The sequence below is a fragment of the Saccopteryx leptura genome, chromosome 9 (assembly GCF_036850995.1).
Source record: "Saccopteryx leptura isolate mSacLep1 chromosome 9, mSacLep1_pri_phased_curated, whole genome shotgun sequence".
Classification (NCBI taxonomy): Eukaryota; Metazoa; Chordata; class Mammalia; order Chiroptera; family Emballonuridae; genus Saccopteryx; species Saccopteryx leptura.
In genome coordinates, this window is record NC_089511.1 from 69082169 (window position 1) to 69099721 (window position 17553).

General features: G+C 39.7%; 1 protein-coding gene and 1 non-coding gene across 5 annotated transcripts in view; one reads left to right on the forward strand and one right to left on the reverse strand.

Moving 5' to 3' along the window:
* The window catches only part of MYPN (myopalladin), a 144248-nt gene that overhangs the window by 40390 nt on the left and 86305 nt on the right, over positions 1-17553 (forward strand). For all 4 annotated transcript variants that reach the window (XR_010746987.1, XR_010746985.1, XR_010746986.1 and 1 more), the window contains exon 3: positions 15305-15480. Coding sequence is in view for 1 of the 4 variants with exons in the window: in XM_066348950.1 (XP_066205047.1) it covers positions 15305-15480 (176 nt within the window). In the remaining 3 variants the exon portion in view is untranslated. The remainder of the gene's footprint in view (positions 1-15304; positions 15481-17553) is intronic.
* LOC136381562 (U2 spliceosomal RNA) lies at positions 10560-10753 on the reverse strand. Its single transcript, XR_010747075.1, has one exon. It is a non-coding gene; the product is annotated as a U2 spliceosomal RNA (small nuclear RNA).

The window sequence follows — 17553 nt, forward strand, 5'->3', positions numbered from 1 at the left end:
TTTGAAGCTGAGTACCTGATAGAATGATGGGGTCTCTGGCAAAACTGAGGAAATGGAAGAGGTTACTAATTTATGGAGGAGGTTGATGACTTGAGTGTGAGACGATGAAGGGGCCATATCTAATAGGTTGTCTGAAATGCAGGACTGAAGGTCAAATGAGAAGGCAGTGGAACTGGGGACAGTCCAAGGAATGACCTGGACACTGGGAAAAGTCTGACACAATATCTTTGTAATTACAAAGGGACTAAAAATACAGGTAATACTTGGAACTAACTTGTAGTAGTGCTAGACTGGAGTAGTGTTTTTCAATCTTCTTTTAGCAGTAATTTTTCACACTTTTCTCCTCACAATAAGTCTGTTATATGTTACCCAACACATACTTTACACACACACACACACACACACATTTTTAAAAGATAAAATTAGTGCTTTGGGGATTGAAACGGTAAGGTGAGAAGAGCCTCCAGCCCCTACCTGCTTGCTTACCACAGAAATGAAGACATCTCCATAGAACCCAGGGCCTAGCTTTTTATCTAGAGCAATGGTCCCCAATTCCCGGGCCATACCGGTCCGTGGGCCATTTGGTACCGGTCCACAGAGAAAGAATAAATAACTTACATTTTTTCCGTTTTATTTATATTTAAGTCTGAACGATGTTTTATTTTTAAAAAATGACCAGATTCCCTGTTACATCTAAGACTCACTCTTGACGCTTGTCTTGGTAACATGATACATTTATCCGACCCACCCTAAAGGCTGGTCCGTGAAAATATTTTCTGACATTAAACCGATCCGTGGCCCAAAAAAGGTTGGGGACCACTGATCTAGAAGATTCCTTTTATTTTATTTTTATTTATTTATTTATTTATTTTACTCTTTTAGATTTTATTCATTTTCATTAGAGAGAGAGGGGAGAGAGAAAGAGAGAGAGAGAGAACAGGGGGAGGAGCAGGAAGCATCAACTCCCATATGTGCCTTGACCAGGCAAGCCCAGGGTTTCGAACCGGCAACCTCAGCATTCCAGGTTGAGGCTTCATCCACTGCGCCACCACAGGTCAGGCCTAGAAGATTCCTTTTAAAATGCATTAGAATAATGACATTTTGGATTGGCATATAGGAACACCACAGTCAATAAGAAATGCATCCTTTTGTTATTTTTTTCAAGGAAATGTAATGTCTTCCTGGAAACTAAGGTCTAACCTTGTATCTATGTGCTCCTGTAATTGACAGTATTTTACCAATATTATTGTAACCCTGGTTTAGTATTTTGAAAAATCATTTTTCTGTATTGTTAATTTTCAAATGAATTGGGTAGAAATTGCTTTGTTTTGTAGGGATGGGATCCTATATCACTAGTGTTTTTGAAAGCTTGTTAATCTTGAACATAGTTTCATTGGAGAATTTCTCTTAAAAAATGAAATATATTCATGAGTTACCCACAGATGAGAGGTCTACAGGAATTCACAACAAATGGCCGTGATCTCTTTTTGTATCACGACTCTGAATTCTTTTCCCAGCAATGTACAACTGGGTCACACTAAATATATTTGCTTGTACACAACTTTCTGAAGCAGCACAATTTTACCTTTTGTAGATAATAAAGCCTGCTTTGGCTGTTAAATTTTGCAATTGGTACTTCTAAACCAATGCTTTGAGTAGCATGCTGAGAAAATAAATTACTTATAAAGAAAAATATCTTTATCTTAAATGATTTAGAGAAATTCTTTTTTTGTTTGTTTGTGTTTTTTTTGTTTGTTTGTTTTTTGGTGGGCCATCATCTTTATCCTAGCCTGCACCCAGCGGGCAAGAAATAAGCAGAGTGGGAAAACACTTACCTTTCCATTCAGGGCTCCCAAAGCCACTGACTTATCCGAGTTTCCTAGAGTCAAAGGTTTCTAGCTCACCAGCCTTATTCACCTTTGTTCCCCATCTCCTTCTCTCTGCACAAACTCTGCACAAACGGGCTACTCCTTCAGCACTCCACCATCTTGACTGCTTCTCCTCTCCTCCACGTGGCCTTCTTCTGCTCTCCTCTCTAATGCCAATCTCAGGAACCAAGAGAGCGAGAAATTCTTTAAAATATAAGTAATTATAAAAGGTGGGGCAAAAGTAGGTTTATAATTGTGAATACATGAGACAGTTTATTTTTGTATTATTATCTATTACTCATTACATTATTTTTCATGTGAACAACTGTAAACTTACTTTTCCTCTACCTTGTATATAAACTTATACTGTAAAATATTATGTAAATATTTAAAAATATTACATTATTTAGAGGGGTTTTTTTCATCCTTTTGGGAAAGTCTAGATACCTGCATTCATTCATTTATTCAACAAATATATATATATTTTTTTCTTCTTAGAAAGAGGTGAACAAATTTTTTATTTTATGTTGGCTACATATTTGCAACTTAAAATTTTCATGCTGATATCTTTTTACAGAGTTTTATTTTTTTTTTTTTTTTTTTAAATAAATTTTTATTAATGGTAATGGGATGACATTAATAAATCAGGGTACATATATTCAAAGAAAACATGTCTAGGTTATTTTGTCATTAAATTATGTTGCATACCCCTCACCCAAAGTCAGATTGTCCTCCGCCACCCTCTATCTAGTTCTCTGTGCCCCTCCCCCTCCCCCTAACTCTCTCCCTCCCTCCCTCCCATTCCTCCCTCCCCCCACCCCTGGTAACCACCACACTCTTGTCCATGTCTCTTAGTCTCGTTTTTATGTTCCACCAATGTATGGAATCATATAGTTCTTGTTTTTTTCTGATTTACTTATTTCACTCCGTATAATGTTATCAAGTTCCCACCATTTTGCTGTAAATGATCTGATGTCATCATTTCTTATGGCTGAGTAGTATTCCATAGTGTATATGTGCCACATCTTCTTTATCCAGTCTTCTATTGAAGGGCTTTTTGGTTGTTTCCATGTCTTGGCCACTGTGAACAGTGCTGCAATGAACATGGGGCTACATGTGTCTTCACGTATCAATGTTTCTGAGGTTTTGGGGTATATACCCAGTAGAGGGATTGCTGGGTTATAAGGTAGTTCTATTTTCAGTTTTTTGAGGAACCACCATACTTTCCTCCATAATGGTTGTACTACTTTACAGTCCCACCAACAGTGAATGAGGGTTCCTTTTTCTCCACAGCCTCTCCAACATTTGCTATTACCCGTCTTGTTGATAATAGCTAATCTAACTGGGGTGAGGTGGTATCTCATTGTAGTTTTGATTTGCATTTCTCTAATAACTAATATTCAACAAATATTAAGTGACTGTTATGCGCCATGTACATAGGCCCTAAGATTGAAGCAGCAAACAAGAAAAATTCCCTGTCTTCATGGAGCTTAGAGTCTAGAAAGGAACACAGGCATTAAATAAAAATTTCATAGGCCCTGGCCGGTTGGCTCAGCGGTAGAGCATCAGCCTAGCGTGCAGAGGACCCGGGTTCGATTCCCGGCCAGGGCACATAGGAGAAGCGCCCATTTGCTTCTCCACCCCTCTGCCGCGCCTTCCTCTCTGTCTGTCTCTTCCCCTCCCGCAGCCAAGGCTCCATTGGAGCAAAGATGGCCCAGGCGCTGGGGATGGCTCTGTGGCCTCTGCCCCAGGCGCTAGAGTGGTTCTGGTCGCAACATGGCGACGCCCAGGATGGGCAGAGCATCGCCCCCTGGTGGGCAGAGCATCGCCCCTGGTGGGCGTGTCGGGTGGATCCCGGTCGGGCGCATGCGGGAGTCTGTCTGACTGTCTCTCCCTGTTTCCAGCTTCAGAAAAATGCAAAAAAAAAAAAAAAAAAAATTTCATAAATGATTGTATAATTACAATTGTGATAAATGTTATAAAATGTTATAAAGTAGGGATCCATAGCAAGGGGACCAAGCCTTGTGAGTAGATTAGAGGAAGTTTTCCTGAAAAGTGGTATTTAAGCTAAGACATAAAAGATGACTAAGAGCCCAGTGAAGTGGGGTGTGGGGAAAAGTGTTACAGGTGAGCAAATTTGAGGTTCTTGTGGCAGCAAGACAATTATTGACTTAAAGGAATTGAAGAAAGTGATATCACCAGCCCCAAAAAAGAAAAGAGGAAATGGTTTGAGATAAGTTTAGAGAAGGAATAGAGGCTAAATTTTGAGAGACTCCTAAAACATGCTATTAAAATGTAGGTCCCTAGATCAGCAGTGTCAACATCACCTGGGACCTGGACCTACTGATTCAGGAACTGTAGGGGTGAGGCCTACATCTGTATTTTAACAAACAGCTGCTTGTTTCTGCACTGAGCATTTTTGCAATTTCTTCAATGGTATTCTGACCCGGAGGAACCTCCCTACCCCTTTCCTTGACCTAGATGTTGCAATCTCCAGTTAACATTTTAGCACCTGCTCCTTAGTCCTCACTCCAACAGAACACCCTGCACAGGCTCTGTTGGAGTCACCTCACTGTAGCACACGGTCTTTTGAGGTAAGGTCTGTTTCGAAATGAAAAACCAGGCTAATTTATGTCTCAACAATATTGGCATAGAAGTATTTACAGATGAAATGACAAAAATCCTGAATTTACATGAAAATAACCCAAGGTGGGAAGATGTGGAGAATATAAAAGAAACACATTTATCATTTGTTGATAATTTATTGAACATAAGTGATGTGTGCATGGAGTTCATTACACCAGTTTCTCTACATTGTGTATGTTTGAATGTTTTCATAATAAAAAGTTTTTTAAAAATAATATTAGTAAGTTTTACATGTTTTTAAAATATTATATAAGTAGAATCAATGTATATATTCTGCTACTTGAATTTTTCCCCTAAAATGTATATCAATGTTTTGCCTGTAACTCTAATTCACTCACTTTCATTGTTATTTAACTCCAAGGCCAGAAGATACAGTGTTATTGATGTACATTTGGATTACTTCCAGTTTTTTTCTAATATGAACAATGTTATTATAAACATTCTAATATATTCTCCTGGTGCTTGAGTGTGTGTCTACACATGAAATTGCTAGAGAGTAGGTACAAGTTCAACTTTATAATAATACCAAATTATTTTTCAAAATAATTGTTTTAATTAAAATTCCCACCAATACTGTATAAAAGTTCTGGTTCTATATCATTGTCAATATAGCTATTATAAGACATTTTTGCCAATCTGATGGGTATAAAGTGTTGTTATGATTTTAATTTTTATTTCCATAGTTATTAATGAGTTGAGAAATTTTAAAAATATGTTTATTGATCATTCAGGGATCATTTTCTATAAGGGGTCTGTTTATATCTTCACTTACTTTTCTGTTGGTTTGTTTCTTCTTTTCTTACTAATTTGTAAGACTTTTAAAGATATGATTAGGATACCAGTCATGTGACATTTGTGTTGTAAAAATATCCTCTCTCAATTTTATTTTTCTTTCTATATTTTCTATGATATCTTTTTCTTTCTTTCTTCTTTTTTTTTTGTTTTACAGAGACAGAATCAGAGAGAGGATAGATAGGGATAGACAGGAACGCAGAGAGATGTCAATCATCAGTTTTTTGTTGTGGTACTTTGTTGTTCATTGATTGCTTTCTCATATGTGCCTTGACCGTGGGGCTACAGCAGACTGAGTGACCCCTTGCTCAAGCCTTGGGTCATAGCTCAAGATGAGCCCATGCTCAAGCTGGCAAGCTCAGGGTCTTGAACCTGGGTCCTCTGCATCCCAGTCTGACGCTCCATCCACTGTGTCACCGCCTGGTCAGGCTCTATGATATCTTTTGATAATTGACTGTTGTTAACTTCAGTGTCAAATTAATTAGTTTTTTATGGCTTTGGGGATTTTTGTTTTTGTTTTTGTTTTTGGCTTTGGTTTTTATAGTTTGGGTCCAGTTCAAGAAATTTTTCCTGACCTCAAAGTCATAAAGATATTCTTATATATTACCTTCTATACATTTTATAGTTTTGCCTTTCACATTTAAGCTTTTAACTCATTTAAGATTTATTTTTGTGTGTGATGTGAAACAGGGAGCTCACTTTAATTTTTTTTTAGACTGGGTAACCAAGGAAGTACATCATTTCCCCTCTAACCTCTAGTGCCAGCTGTCATAAATCAAAATTCTGTAAACATGTGAATCTAGTCCTGGCCTCTTTATTCTTTTCTTTGTCAATTCATCTCATTACAATAGATTATTCATAGTTCTTGATTTTCACCTTTTTCTTTTTTTTTTCTTTTTAATTTTTTTAAATTTATTTATTCATTTTTAGAGAGGAGAGAGAGAGAGGGAGAGAGAGACAGAGAGGGAGAGAGAGGAGAAAGAGACAGAGAGAGAGAGAAGGGGGGAGGAGCTGGAAGCATCAACTCCCCTATGTACCTTGACCAGGCAAGCCCAGGGTTTTGAACCGGCGACCTCAGCATTTCCAGGTCGACGCTTTATCCACTGCGCCACCACAGGTCAGGCAACCTTTTTCATTTTAAGGATTTTGGACTCTTCCTGGTTTTTTGCTCTGCAAAATAAATTTTAGAATCATCTTGAAAATTCCACAAAACATATTTTTTAAACCTGTAAAGATTTTAAAATTTCACTGAATTGGTAAATTAATTCAGGAAGAATTTGACATCTTTAAAATATTGAGACCTTATATTCAGGATCTTGGTATATTTCTCCATCTTGAATGGTATTCTTGAATGTCTTTCAAAAAAGTTTAGTAATTTTCTCTTTGAGTCTTATAAATCTTTGGTTAAATTTATTCATGGGTACCTCGTTTTATGTTACTATAAATACACTTTTTAAAATCACATTCTATATTTGTTATGTATAAAATGCAATTGGCTTGTATATTGACTTTTTAACCAATAACCTTGCTGCAATGAGAATGTATGTATTGATTTTGGGAGGGGGGAGGTTCTCCTTCCTTTCTAATGTGGTATCTTATAATTAATTTTCTTGCCTTGTGGAGCTGGCTAAGCTCTTTAGTACAATGTTGAATAGAAGTGGTAAAAGTAGGTACTATATTGTCTTGTTTATGATCCTAAAGAAAGTGACTTCCACTTTTTTCACCATTATGTAGGATTTTGTTATAGTTTCCTTTTGTTTAAAAATATTAAGATTTTTTTGGGGGGCTGGATAGCTTGGTTGGTTTGAGCATCATCTCAAAGCACAGAAGTTGCCAGTTCAATCTCCAGTCAGGGCACATGTAGGAACAGGTCAATATTGCTGTTTCTCTCTCTCTCTCCTGCTCCCTTTTTCTCTCTCCAAAGTTAATAAATTTAAAAAAAAATTCAGAATATTAAGATTTATTAAAATCATGAATGAATGCTAAATTTTTTTGCATTTATTGAGATGATTTTTATGACTTTCTCCCTTTATTCTGTTACTATGGTAAAGAATAGTGATTTTATAATGTTAAACAAAACTTGAATTCTCAGGATAAACAAAGGCTATTTATCTCATTACAATAGATTATTCATGAAAGAGATTCCAGATTGAACAAATAGAAGAATTTATTCTGAAAGAAAGATTAACATAGCAAACTGAAGAAAGGAAGACATATACTTTACCTATATAGCATTGGAAAAAATTCAGTATATAGCATTAATAACAGAACTAGAAAATTTAATACATTTATTTATTCAATAATAATTATTTAGTAATCATTATGCATCAGGAACTATTCTAAGTACTTGGGATTCATCAGTAAGTAAAGCAAAACTTCCTGGCAAATTTTATTCTAGATGAGGTGAATGAAAGAAACAATAAACAGTAAATTTAATAAAGAAGTTAATTATAGCCTGGCCAGATGGCTCAGTTGATTGGAGCATCTCTCCTAAGCACAAAGGTTGCTGGTTTGATTCTTAGTCAGGGCACATGTGGGAAGAACTCGATGTTCCTCTCTCTCTCTTTTTTTTTCTCTCTCTCTCTCTTGCACTCGTGTGCACACGCACACTAAAGTCAATAAATTTTTAAAGATTATTTAAAAAGAAGCTAATTATATAGTAATTTAGTAAACAGTGCTATGAGAGAAAGAAAAGGTAGGAATTCTAGAAGGAGAAAATAAAAATTTCTAGTCACCCCTGTTTAAAATAATTAGTTCTTTAAAATTTATTTTAGAAATTAGCCTGACCAGGTGGTGGCACAGTGGATAGAGCATCAGACTGAGACACAGAAGACCCAGGTTCAAAACCCTGTGGTCGTTTGCTTGAGTGCGAGCTCACCAGCTTGAATGCAGTTTCAACAGCTTGAGCAGGGTCACTGGCTTGAGCCTGGGATCAGAGACATGACCTCATGGTCACTGGCTTGAACTCTAAGGTCACTGGCTTGAGCTCAAAGGTCGTTGGCTTGAGCCCAAGATTGCTGGCATGAACAAGAGGTCACTCGCTCTGCTGTGGCTCCCTGGTCAAGGCACATATGAGAAAGCAATCAATGAACAACTAAGGTGCCACAAGGAAGAATTGATGCTTCTCATCTTTCTCCCATCCTGTCTGTCTGTCCTTGTCTGTCCCTATCTACCCCTCTCTCTGACTCTCTCTCTGTTAAAAAAAAATTATTTTGGAATTATTCTCTTCTTCATTATTATTCATCTTCCCTTTTGTTGTCTAAAGTTGGCTATGTGGTAAGGGGTAGTCTTGATGATTTTATACTAGCCAACTATTTATTTGCTTTTCTTAAATCCTAGAAGTTACCACCTGGAAGAACTCAAATTATAATAAAAGTTAAAGCATAGACAAATCATCCCCACTTGTATCTCCATACTCCCATCAGTGGACTGTAGCCATTGGATATGAAAATTTGTTTCTTAATTTGGTAACAGTCAAATAGGACATACAAAACACTGAATTGTGTCATGAAATCCAACATAATTTTGAGTCCTGTTAGAAAACATTTAATATATCATATTGTCAAATATACTCCGATTGCATTCTGTTTATAAAGAGTCGCTCTCATCATGGAGAGAGCTGAAGATGTCAGTCAGTAAACATATACGACCTTTAAGCTGTTTCAGGCTTTACACTCTTCACTTAAGAGATCAGGCATTGTTAGACAAAGATGGTTATAGACAATAAAGAAAGATCTTCTTTAAAAATGAAAACAGGGCGTCGGCCTAGCGTGCGGAGGACCCGGGTTCGATTTTCGGCCAGGGCACATAGGAGAAGCGCCCATTTGCTTCTCCACCCCTCCGCCGTGCCTTCCTCTCTGTCTCTCTCTTCCCCTCCCGCAGCCAAGGCTCCATTGGAGCAAAGATGGCCCGGGCGCTGGGGATGGCTCTGTGGCCTCTGCCTCAGGCGCTAGAGTGGCTCTGGTTGCAACATGGCGATGCCCAGGATGGGCAGAGCATCGCCCCCTGGTGGGCAGAGCATCGCCCCCTGGTGGGCGTGCCGGGTGGATCCCGGTCGGGTGCATGCGGGAGTCTGTCTGACTGTCTCTCCCTGTTTCCAGCTTCAGAAAAATGCAAAAAAAAAAAAAAAAAAAAAGAAAAAATGAAAAGAGGGCAGATGTTAGGCTATATTAATCCCAATTTAAATTCATTCATTTAACATGTATACAACAAACATTGGAGCAGCTAGGATGTGCCATATAAACAAGTGGTAAACAAAACAAATGCCCTGTAGTATTTATTGTTCAGTAAGGGAGAGAGATATATATATAAAATAAATATGTAATTATAAGTGATATACAGAGTCTATGACAGAAATGAACATGGAATTAGGAGAGGGAACTGGAAGAGGTGGAATAGGGTCACTGGAAGGGCTAAAGCAGGGCTAAAGAAAGGCTCTGAGTAATCATTCTTTTAATGAGCATTATTACTGGTGAGTCAGAATAACACATTCAAATTACATTTAGAAGTTGTTAATGTGCTAAAGCAATGAGTCATAATATTTATCTAAGCTGTATTTTAGGTAAAAGAGTAACCTAACAGCAGAATGGTGATATGAACCCAAAAGTCAGCTTAAATCTGAAAATTGTGTCTCTTCAGAGTCTTTATTCTCAGACTTGTAGCTAGACAAGTTAGCAGATCTGGCAAGCTATTCTTGTGCATTAAAGGTGAGTTCTTTTTTATCATCTAGACCTGCCCTGTTTCCCCAGATCACTGACTCATTCTGCTGAGCCATGAATCACTGCTGTTCTGTAACTGTCACGAGGATTTGGTGTTCTAAAACATGAGGCTGGTCCAGGGCATTTCTATGAAAGCATTCCCTAACATGGGGATAGAGGTTTGAAGAGAGTATGTTTTCCTCCTTACCCTCAAAGCCTTCAAGGTAGCTGGGTAAATTTTAATACCAGCCTGACCAGTGCATTATTTTTGAGTGGGTCATTGTATTAAAGTCAGAGTGACAGTAACTGGTTGTTCTTTGGGGTTGGCTGAAGCCATCCTGGATATCTGAGTAAGGACACATCTGACAGAGAGTGTAAGCATTTGAATCGTTCCACTCATCACCTTCTGGCTGTTCAATTGCTGGTAGATATTTCCACTCTCATTTTGGTAAGGAAGAGAAATGTTATCTAAAGAAATGAGATAACCTTCTAATGTTCATAAAAGGGAAGGTATTTATTGGTTTTGAAATATTTGTTTGTTTTATCCAAGTAATAATAAAGGTACATTGTATGGAAAGTTGAATATTAAAGAACAGACCACTTTCAAGTCTTTTTACAGTTTCCTATTTATGTTCCTCCAGATTTCTAAATATTATGCCAGTCGTTCTCAAACCTTTTGTTCTCAGGACCTCTTTAAACTGATAAGAACAGATACTACACTTGATCTTAGCCAAAAGGCCGAGAAGCGATCTCTCAGGACCTCTTTATAGTCTTAAAAGTTACTGAGACCCAGAAGAGAAAGGGTTTTATCTATGTGGATTATATCTATAATTATCATATTCAAACTTAAAACTGAGAAACATCACCTTTTAGTCATTTGGAAAATGAGTAATGTAGATCTCAGTATTGACACATTTTATTGTATCATATTTTTAAAATACACACTTGTTAATGCCATCATTGATTTCTTCAAAAAGTCCTAAACTTATTGTGGAGCATTCAGGTTTTCCAAATCTCTTATTTTTCCTTGAAATCTCAATCTTTTTCATTGGCAACAAATGTTATTTATTTTTACTTGAAATGACAGGCTTACTTCCTTCATTTTTTGAGAAAATGACTGCTGAATACCCAAGTCTGAATAACCATAATTTGTCAGTTGCTCTTTAGTGCCGAGTTCAAATAAAAAAATCAATGGGTGGGCCCTGGCTGGTTGGCTCAGTGGCAGAGCGTCGGCCTGGCGTGCAGGAGTCCTGGGTTTGATTCCTGACCAGGGCACACAGGAGAAGCACCCATCTGCTTCTCCACCCCTCCCCCTCTCCTTCCTCTCTGTCTCTCTCTTCCCCTCCCACAGCCAAGGCTCCATTGGAGCAAAGTTGGCCCAGGCGCTGAGGATGGCTCCATGGCCTCTGCCTCAGGCACTAGAATGACTCCGGTTACAATGGAGCAACGCCCCAGATGGGCAGAGCATCGCCCCCTGGTGGGCATGCCAGGTGGATCCTGGTCGGGCGCAAGCGAGAGTCTGTCTGACTGCCTCCCCGTTTCCAATTTAAGAAAAATACAATAAAAAAAAAATCAATAGGTGCTCTTTTAAATCCAGTAGAAATGCTTTACGCTTCTTTACATATCACCACCTAGAATGTTAAAAAGACATTAGTTTAAAGTTGAGATTTAATGAAAGTAATGATTTATACTGCTTCATCAGGACATTTTAAAGAAAAACTGGATTTTTTAAAACTACAAATGTGATGGTGAAGAACACATGACCACTAGTCAATGTTGACAATACCTTAATTTCTGCTGGTAAAGACCAATAATTTAATTCCCTGTGGCTTTTGCACCATCAATATAAATGTCAAAGTGTGAAAAAGCAAATGCTATCTTAGTATTACATGAAAATATTTTTGTCTTCACAGAAAGTGAACTACACTTTGAGAACCACTTGTAATGCTTATGGTACTATTGCTTGCTATGCTGATATTAGCTACCAGTATTTTAAAATTAACTACCTGTTCCAGAAGATGGAGGTTTAGCACCCCTTTACTAAACTAACACCTTTGTTGTTTCTTTCTGTACTGCCTCAATATAATCATAGCACACTTGTTTTTAAAAATATCTAATTAGGTCCTGGCCGGCTGGCTCAGTGTATAGAGCCTGGTGTATGGACGTAGCTGGTTTGATTTCCAGTCAGGGCACACAAGAGAAGTGACCATCTGCTTCTTTCTCTCCTCTCCCTTTTCTTTCCCTCTTCCCCTCCTGCAGCCAGTGGCTTGATTGGTCCAAGCATCGGCCCCAGGTACTGAGGATAGCTTGGCTGATTCAAGCATTGGCCCCAGATAGGGTTTTTCAGGTGGAACCCAATCGAGGCACATGCAGGAGTCTGTCTCATTATCTCTGCTCCTCTCAGTTAAAAAATATACATATATTTAATGTTTACCTTTTTGTTACTATATAAGTATCATTCATTGCCAAGTACAGTAGGGTAAAATGAATGGTTCTTTGATGGTACAACTTTTGATTATTGTCTTGTATTTTTTGTTGTTGTTGTTTTTTGTACCTAGTTCTGTGATCCCATCACAAATTTGTCTCAATTCTTCAATACATTTGTAAGTCATCTCCTAAAATTCTGTTCCATGCTGTTAAGTCATCAGGCCCGTTTGGTTTTCCCTGGAGAAATCTTTCCTGAAGCCCTTCTTCCTCTTGCTCCAATGTGGATCAGCTGTTCCCACCCCAGCAGCCCAGCCTTCATTCTGCAGCATCCCCTAACTTAAGAGAGGATGCAACCTGCTATGGAGATTTAAGTGCTCATTTCTCAAACTTGAAATCAATTACCCTATTTTAAGCTCCATGTCTCTTCCCTTGTTATTAGAGTGTTTCCGTATCCCCAAACTTGTATCTCCAAATCCTGAAACTTGATGGGGTTCTGATGCACAAATTGGCTTTTCATTGACATCCCCAAGTAGGCACTTGGTTTTCAGAGTTTTTTTATTTTATTTTATTTTATTTTTTGTATTTTTCTGAAGCTGGAAACAGGGAGAGACAGTCAGACAGACTCCCGCATGCGCCCGACCGGGATCCACCCGGCATGCCCACCAGGGGCAACGCTCTGCCCACCAGGGGGCGATGCTCTGCCCCTCCGGGGGGTCGCTCTGCCGTGACCAGAGCCACTTTAGCGCCTGGGGCAGAGGCCAAGGAGCCATCCCCAGCGCCCGGGCCATCTTTGCTCCAATGGAGCCTTGGCTGCGGGAGGGGAAGAGAGAGACAGAGAGGAAGGAGGGGGGGTGGAGAAGCAAATGGGCGCTTCTCCTATGTGCTCTGGCCGGGAATCGAACCTGGGTCCCCCGCACGCCAGGCCGACGCTCTACCACTGAGCCAACCAGCCAGGGCCGGTTTTCAGAGTTTTTAACTCTCCCACACTTCTTAGACAATGCTGACATTCTGTATGCATAATCCTGCACCTTACTGTTAATTTTTTTGTTTGTTTGTTTGTTTGTTTTTCGTATTTTTCCAAAGCTAGAAATGGGGAGAGACAGTCAGACAGATTCCCGCACGCGCCCGACCGGGATCCACCCGGCACGCCCACCAGGGGGCGACACTCTGCCCACCAGGGGGCAATGCTCTGCCCCTCCGGGGAGTCGCTCTGCCGCGACCAGAGCCACTTCCGCGCCCGGCTCGGAGGCCATGGAGCCATCCCCAGCGCCCGGGCCATCTCTGCTCCAGTGGAGCCTCGGCTGCGGGAGGGGAAGAGAAAGACAAAGAGGAAGGAGAGGGGGAGGGATGGAGAAGCAGATGGGCGCTTCTCCTGTGTGCCCTGGCCGGGAATCGAACCCGGGACTTCTGCACGCCAGGCTGACGCTCTACCACTGAGCCAACCGGCCAGGGCCGTTACTGTTAACTTTTTAACTATATATCTTGGGATTCTTTCTATATCTGTACATAGTGATCTTTCTCATTCTCTTTTTAGAGCTGCATAGTGTTCCATTATATGACTGGACCATAGTTTATTTTGCCAGTTCCCTAGTGATGGACACTTGGGTTGTTTCCAATCTTTTGTTATTTAAGTGAATAACCTGTGCATTTGCTGTTTTGTATGTATGCAGGTGTATCTGTGTGACAGATTCCCACAAATGGGATTGTTGGGTCTAAGGATAAATGCATCTGTAATTTTGGCAGCTGTTGCCATATCCCTTTCATAGAAGTTGTACCACTTTACTTCCCCATCAGCAGCAGGTGGAGTGGCCACACTTTGACATTGTTGCCAATCTGTTACATGAGAAATGGGATTAGTGTCTTTTTCTCTTATTGTGCACTTTCACATTTTAAACTTTATTTTATGTATTATTCTGTTTAAACTTTTGGCCAAAAAGAACTTGTTATAATAAAAATTTCTAACTTTAAGCATACAGAATTAAAATAAAATAAAATATTATAACCTATAGAGACTTACTTAGGCCCTAGCTGGGTAGCTCCATTGATTAAAGTGTCTTCCCAATATGCCGAGGATCAAGCCAAGGCTTGATCCTTAGTCATGGCACATACAAGAATCAACCAATGACTGCATAAATAAGTGGAACAACAAGTTCATATTTCTCTCTCTCTCTCTGTCTCTCTCTCTCTCTGTCTCTTCTTTGCTCTCCCCCTTCCTCTCTAAAATCAATAAAAAGAAAAAAGGAAAAAATATAGACTTAAGTTATTTGCCAGAGTTGGGTCACTCCTGGATAAATGTCATCTATTCTCCTTACTTTGATGACTCAAATAATTAACCAAATAATTTTTATTTAGCTCTATTCTATGGACCTTTAATATTCCTTAGATTGCTGGTTAAATAAGATAAACTAGTACTTACGTAGTGTATTTAATGTATACTATAGAAAGCTGTAAGCTGTTGTTGTTTTTTAGGAGAAACCAAGTTCTACATCAGAGACTCTGCTTTTTCAAGCTGGCTGTATTTGCTTTCTCATCCGTCCTCTCACAGTTAGAGATATATTTTTTAATTTATATGCCCTGACTTGGGATGGAACCCACAACCTTGGAATATGGAAACAAGGCTTTAACGAATTGAGCTACCCAACCAAGGCCTGTATTATTCTTAATAGAAGCCACTTTCTAATTTCCTGAGCAAAGGGTCAATGTGATTTGAATATTGCCAGGTTTCCTCATTGTTACAATTAAATTATACCATAGCAGTGGATTACTTAATGTTCTCACTCTTAATTTGTCAGTTTTCTTCTTAGGGAATATGTGGAGCCATCTCTGCTATTACTTCTCACATCTCAGTCATGTTCCACATTCCCTTCCTCACAGGTGGTATTGTGAAGGCAAGGAGCTTGAAAATTCCCCAGACATTCAGATTGTCCAGGCAGGAAATCTGCATTCACTGACCATTGCTGAAGCCTTTGAAGAGGACACAGGACGCTATTCCTGCTTTGCTTCTAACATCTATGGGACAGATTCAACCTCTGCTGAAATTTATATAGAAGGTAAAGCAAAATACTCTTGGAGCTTGGCATTTACTGGTAAGATATCTAGTTATACTAAATAAATTTTTTTTTCTTTTGTATTTTTCTGAAGTTGGAAATGGGGAGATAGTCAGACAGACTCCCGCATGCACCCAACAGGGATCCACCCGGCATGCCCACCAGGGGACAATGCTCTGCCCATCTGGGGCATTGCTCTGCTGCAACCAGAGCCATTCCAGCACCTGAGGCAGAGGCCATGGAGCCATCCTCAGCACCTGGGCCAACTTTGCTCCAATGGAGCCTTGGCTGCAGGAGGGGAAGAGAGAGACAGAGAGGAAGGAGGGGGGAGGGGTGGAGAAGCAGATGGACGCTTCTCCTGTGTGCCCTGGCTGGGAATCGAACCTGGGACTCCTGCACGCCAGGCCGATGCTCTACCACTGAGCCAACAGGCCAGGGCCTAATAAATATTTATTGATGGCCTTCTTGACTACTCTTCTAAGCAGTGAGGATAACAGCAGGGAACCAAATAGACAAAAATTCTTAGGTTCATGGAAGATGGAATTTATATTGTAATGGAGAGACAGAAAGTAAATGATATAAATAAATAAATATATATAATATGATAGGTGTATGATGTCAATGTAAGAAACATCCAAACCTGTAAGAATTTTTAAGAGTTTATTTAAGTCAAACTGTTGACAATTTCTGGGAAGCAAAGTCTCAATGGGTTGAGAAAATGCTTTGGAAAATAGCAGTCTCACCACCTATTTTACACGTCAGAATCAAATGGGAGGACAGCAGGGGGTTACATGAAAACAACTGGTAATAGTTTAGAAAGGTAGGAGAAAACAAAGCAAGGAGATCTTTGGGATTGGATAAAAAGTAAAATATATGAACACATACTTTTTTATATAGGCAGGTATAAGAGAGTTAACAGTTAATATGGGAATAATAACAATGAGGGATTTGTGTTTTCTGCTCGATGGGGTGGTTGTGCCTGAGGGGGGCTGGAAAAGATTTCTCTTATATTTCAAGGACATGTTACTCTTACATTTTAAAGGTATGTTATAGGTTTGTTATCATAGATAAAAAAAAAACAGATAGGCTCAATTAAGGTAAGCATTGACCTTTGTTAGAGAAAAATACCACCCTAGGACACGGCTACCCCCATGAATTGTTAGAAAGTTTTAATCTTAAACTACCCTATGTGGTTACTTTAGGCCTCTGAGTTTGCAAGGTCATCACGCAGGCCTCCCCTTAGCTTGCCAGGCTCAGCATGTCGCCTCTTTTTTGTCCTCAATGAAGTGGAACAGATCACCAATTCCAGTGTGTGTGTGTGTGTGTGTGTGTGTGTGTGTGTGTGTGTGTGTGTGTGTAGACTGCTATAAAGCCAGTAGCCAGGGCCACTATCACAGCAGCCTGGCCCATGCAGGTTTGCATTGGATTTGGACAGTTGATAAAGAAACAACGGAGCCAAAAACTGATGAGCCATCATCTTTAATCCTAGCTTGCACCCAGCGGGCAAGTAAAAACACACACTGGGCTCCAAAACCCACTCACATTCAGTGCTTACAAAGCCACTGACTTATCCGAGTTTCCTAGAATCAAAGGTTTCTAGCTCACCAGACTTATTCACCTCTGTTCCCCATCTCCTTCCTTCTCCCAGATACAAACTCTGCACAAACTGGCCTCTCACTCAACACTCCGCCATTTGGCTGCTTCTCCTGGCCTCCTCCACGTGGCCTCTCTCTGCTCTCTGCTGCTAATGATAATCTCAGGAACCAAGAGAGCAAGCTCCTGTTCTGCTCCCATTTTATAGTGTAGAAATCAAAACCTTTAATCCAATATACAAAATAGGGAAGTCTCTGAGACAAAGTCACTTCTCTGAGGCATGATGGGATTGCACCAACCCACATCAAAAAAGGTGGAAAAGGCTTAATCCTAAAACCAAGCCCCAGGCTACAAGGATTCTGCCTGCCCACAGCCTGCCCCCAACACACATTACTATGGGCGACAGCTTCCATGTGGGCAGCGCCATCTTTAACAAAGTGAACATAATATATTTTATCTGCCCAACAACTGCAATTCTAGATA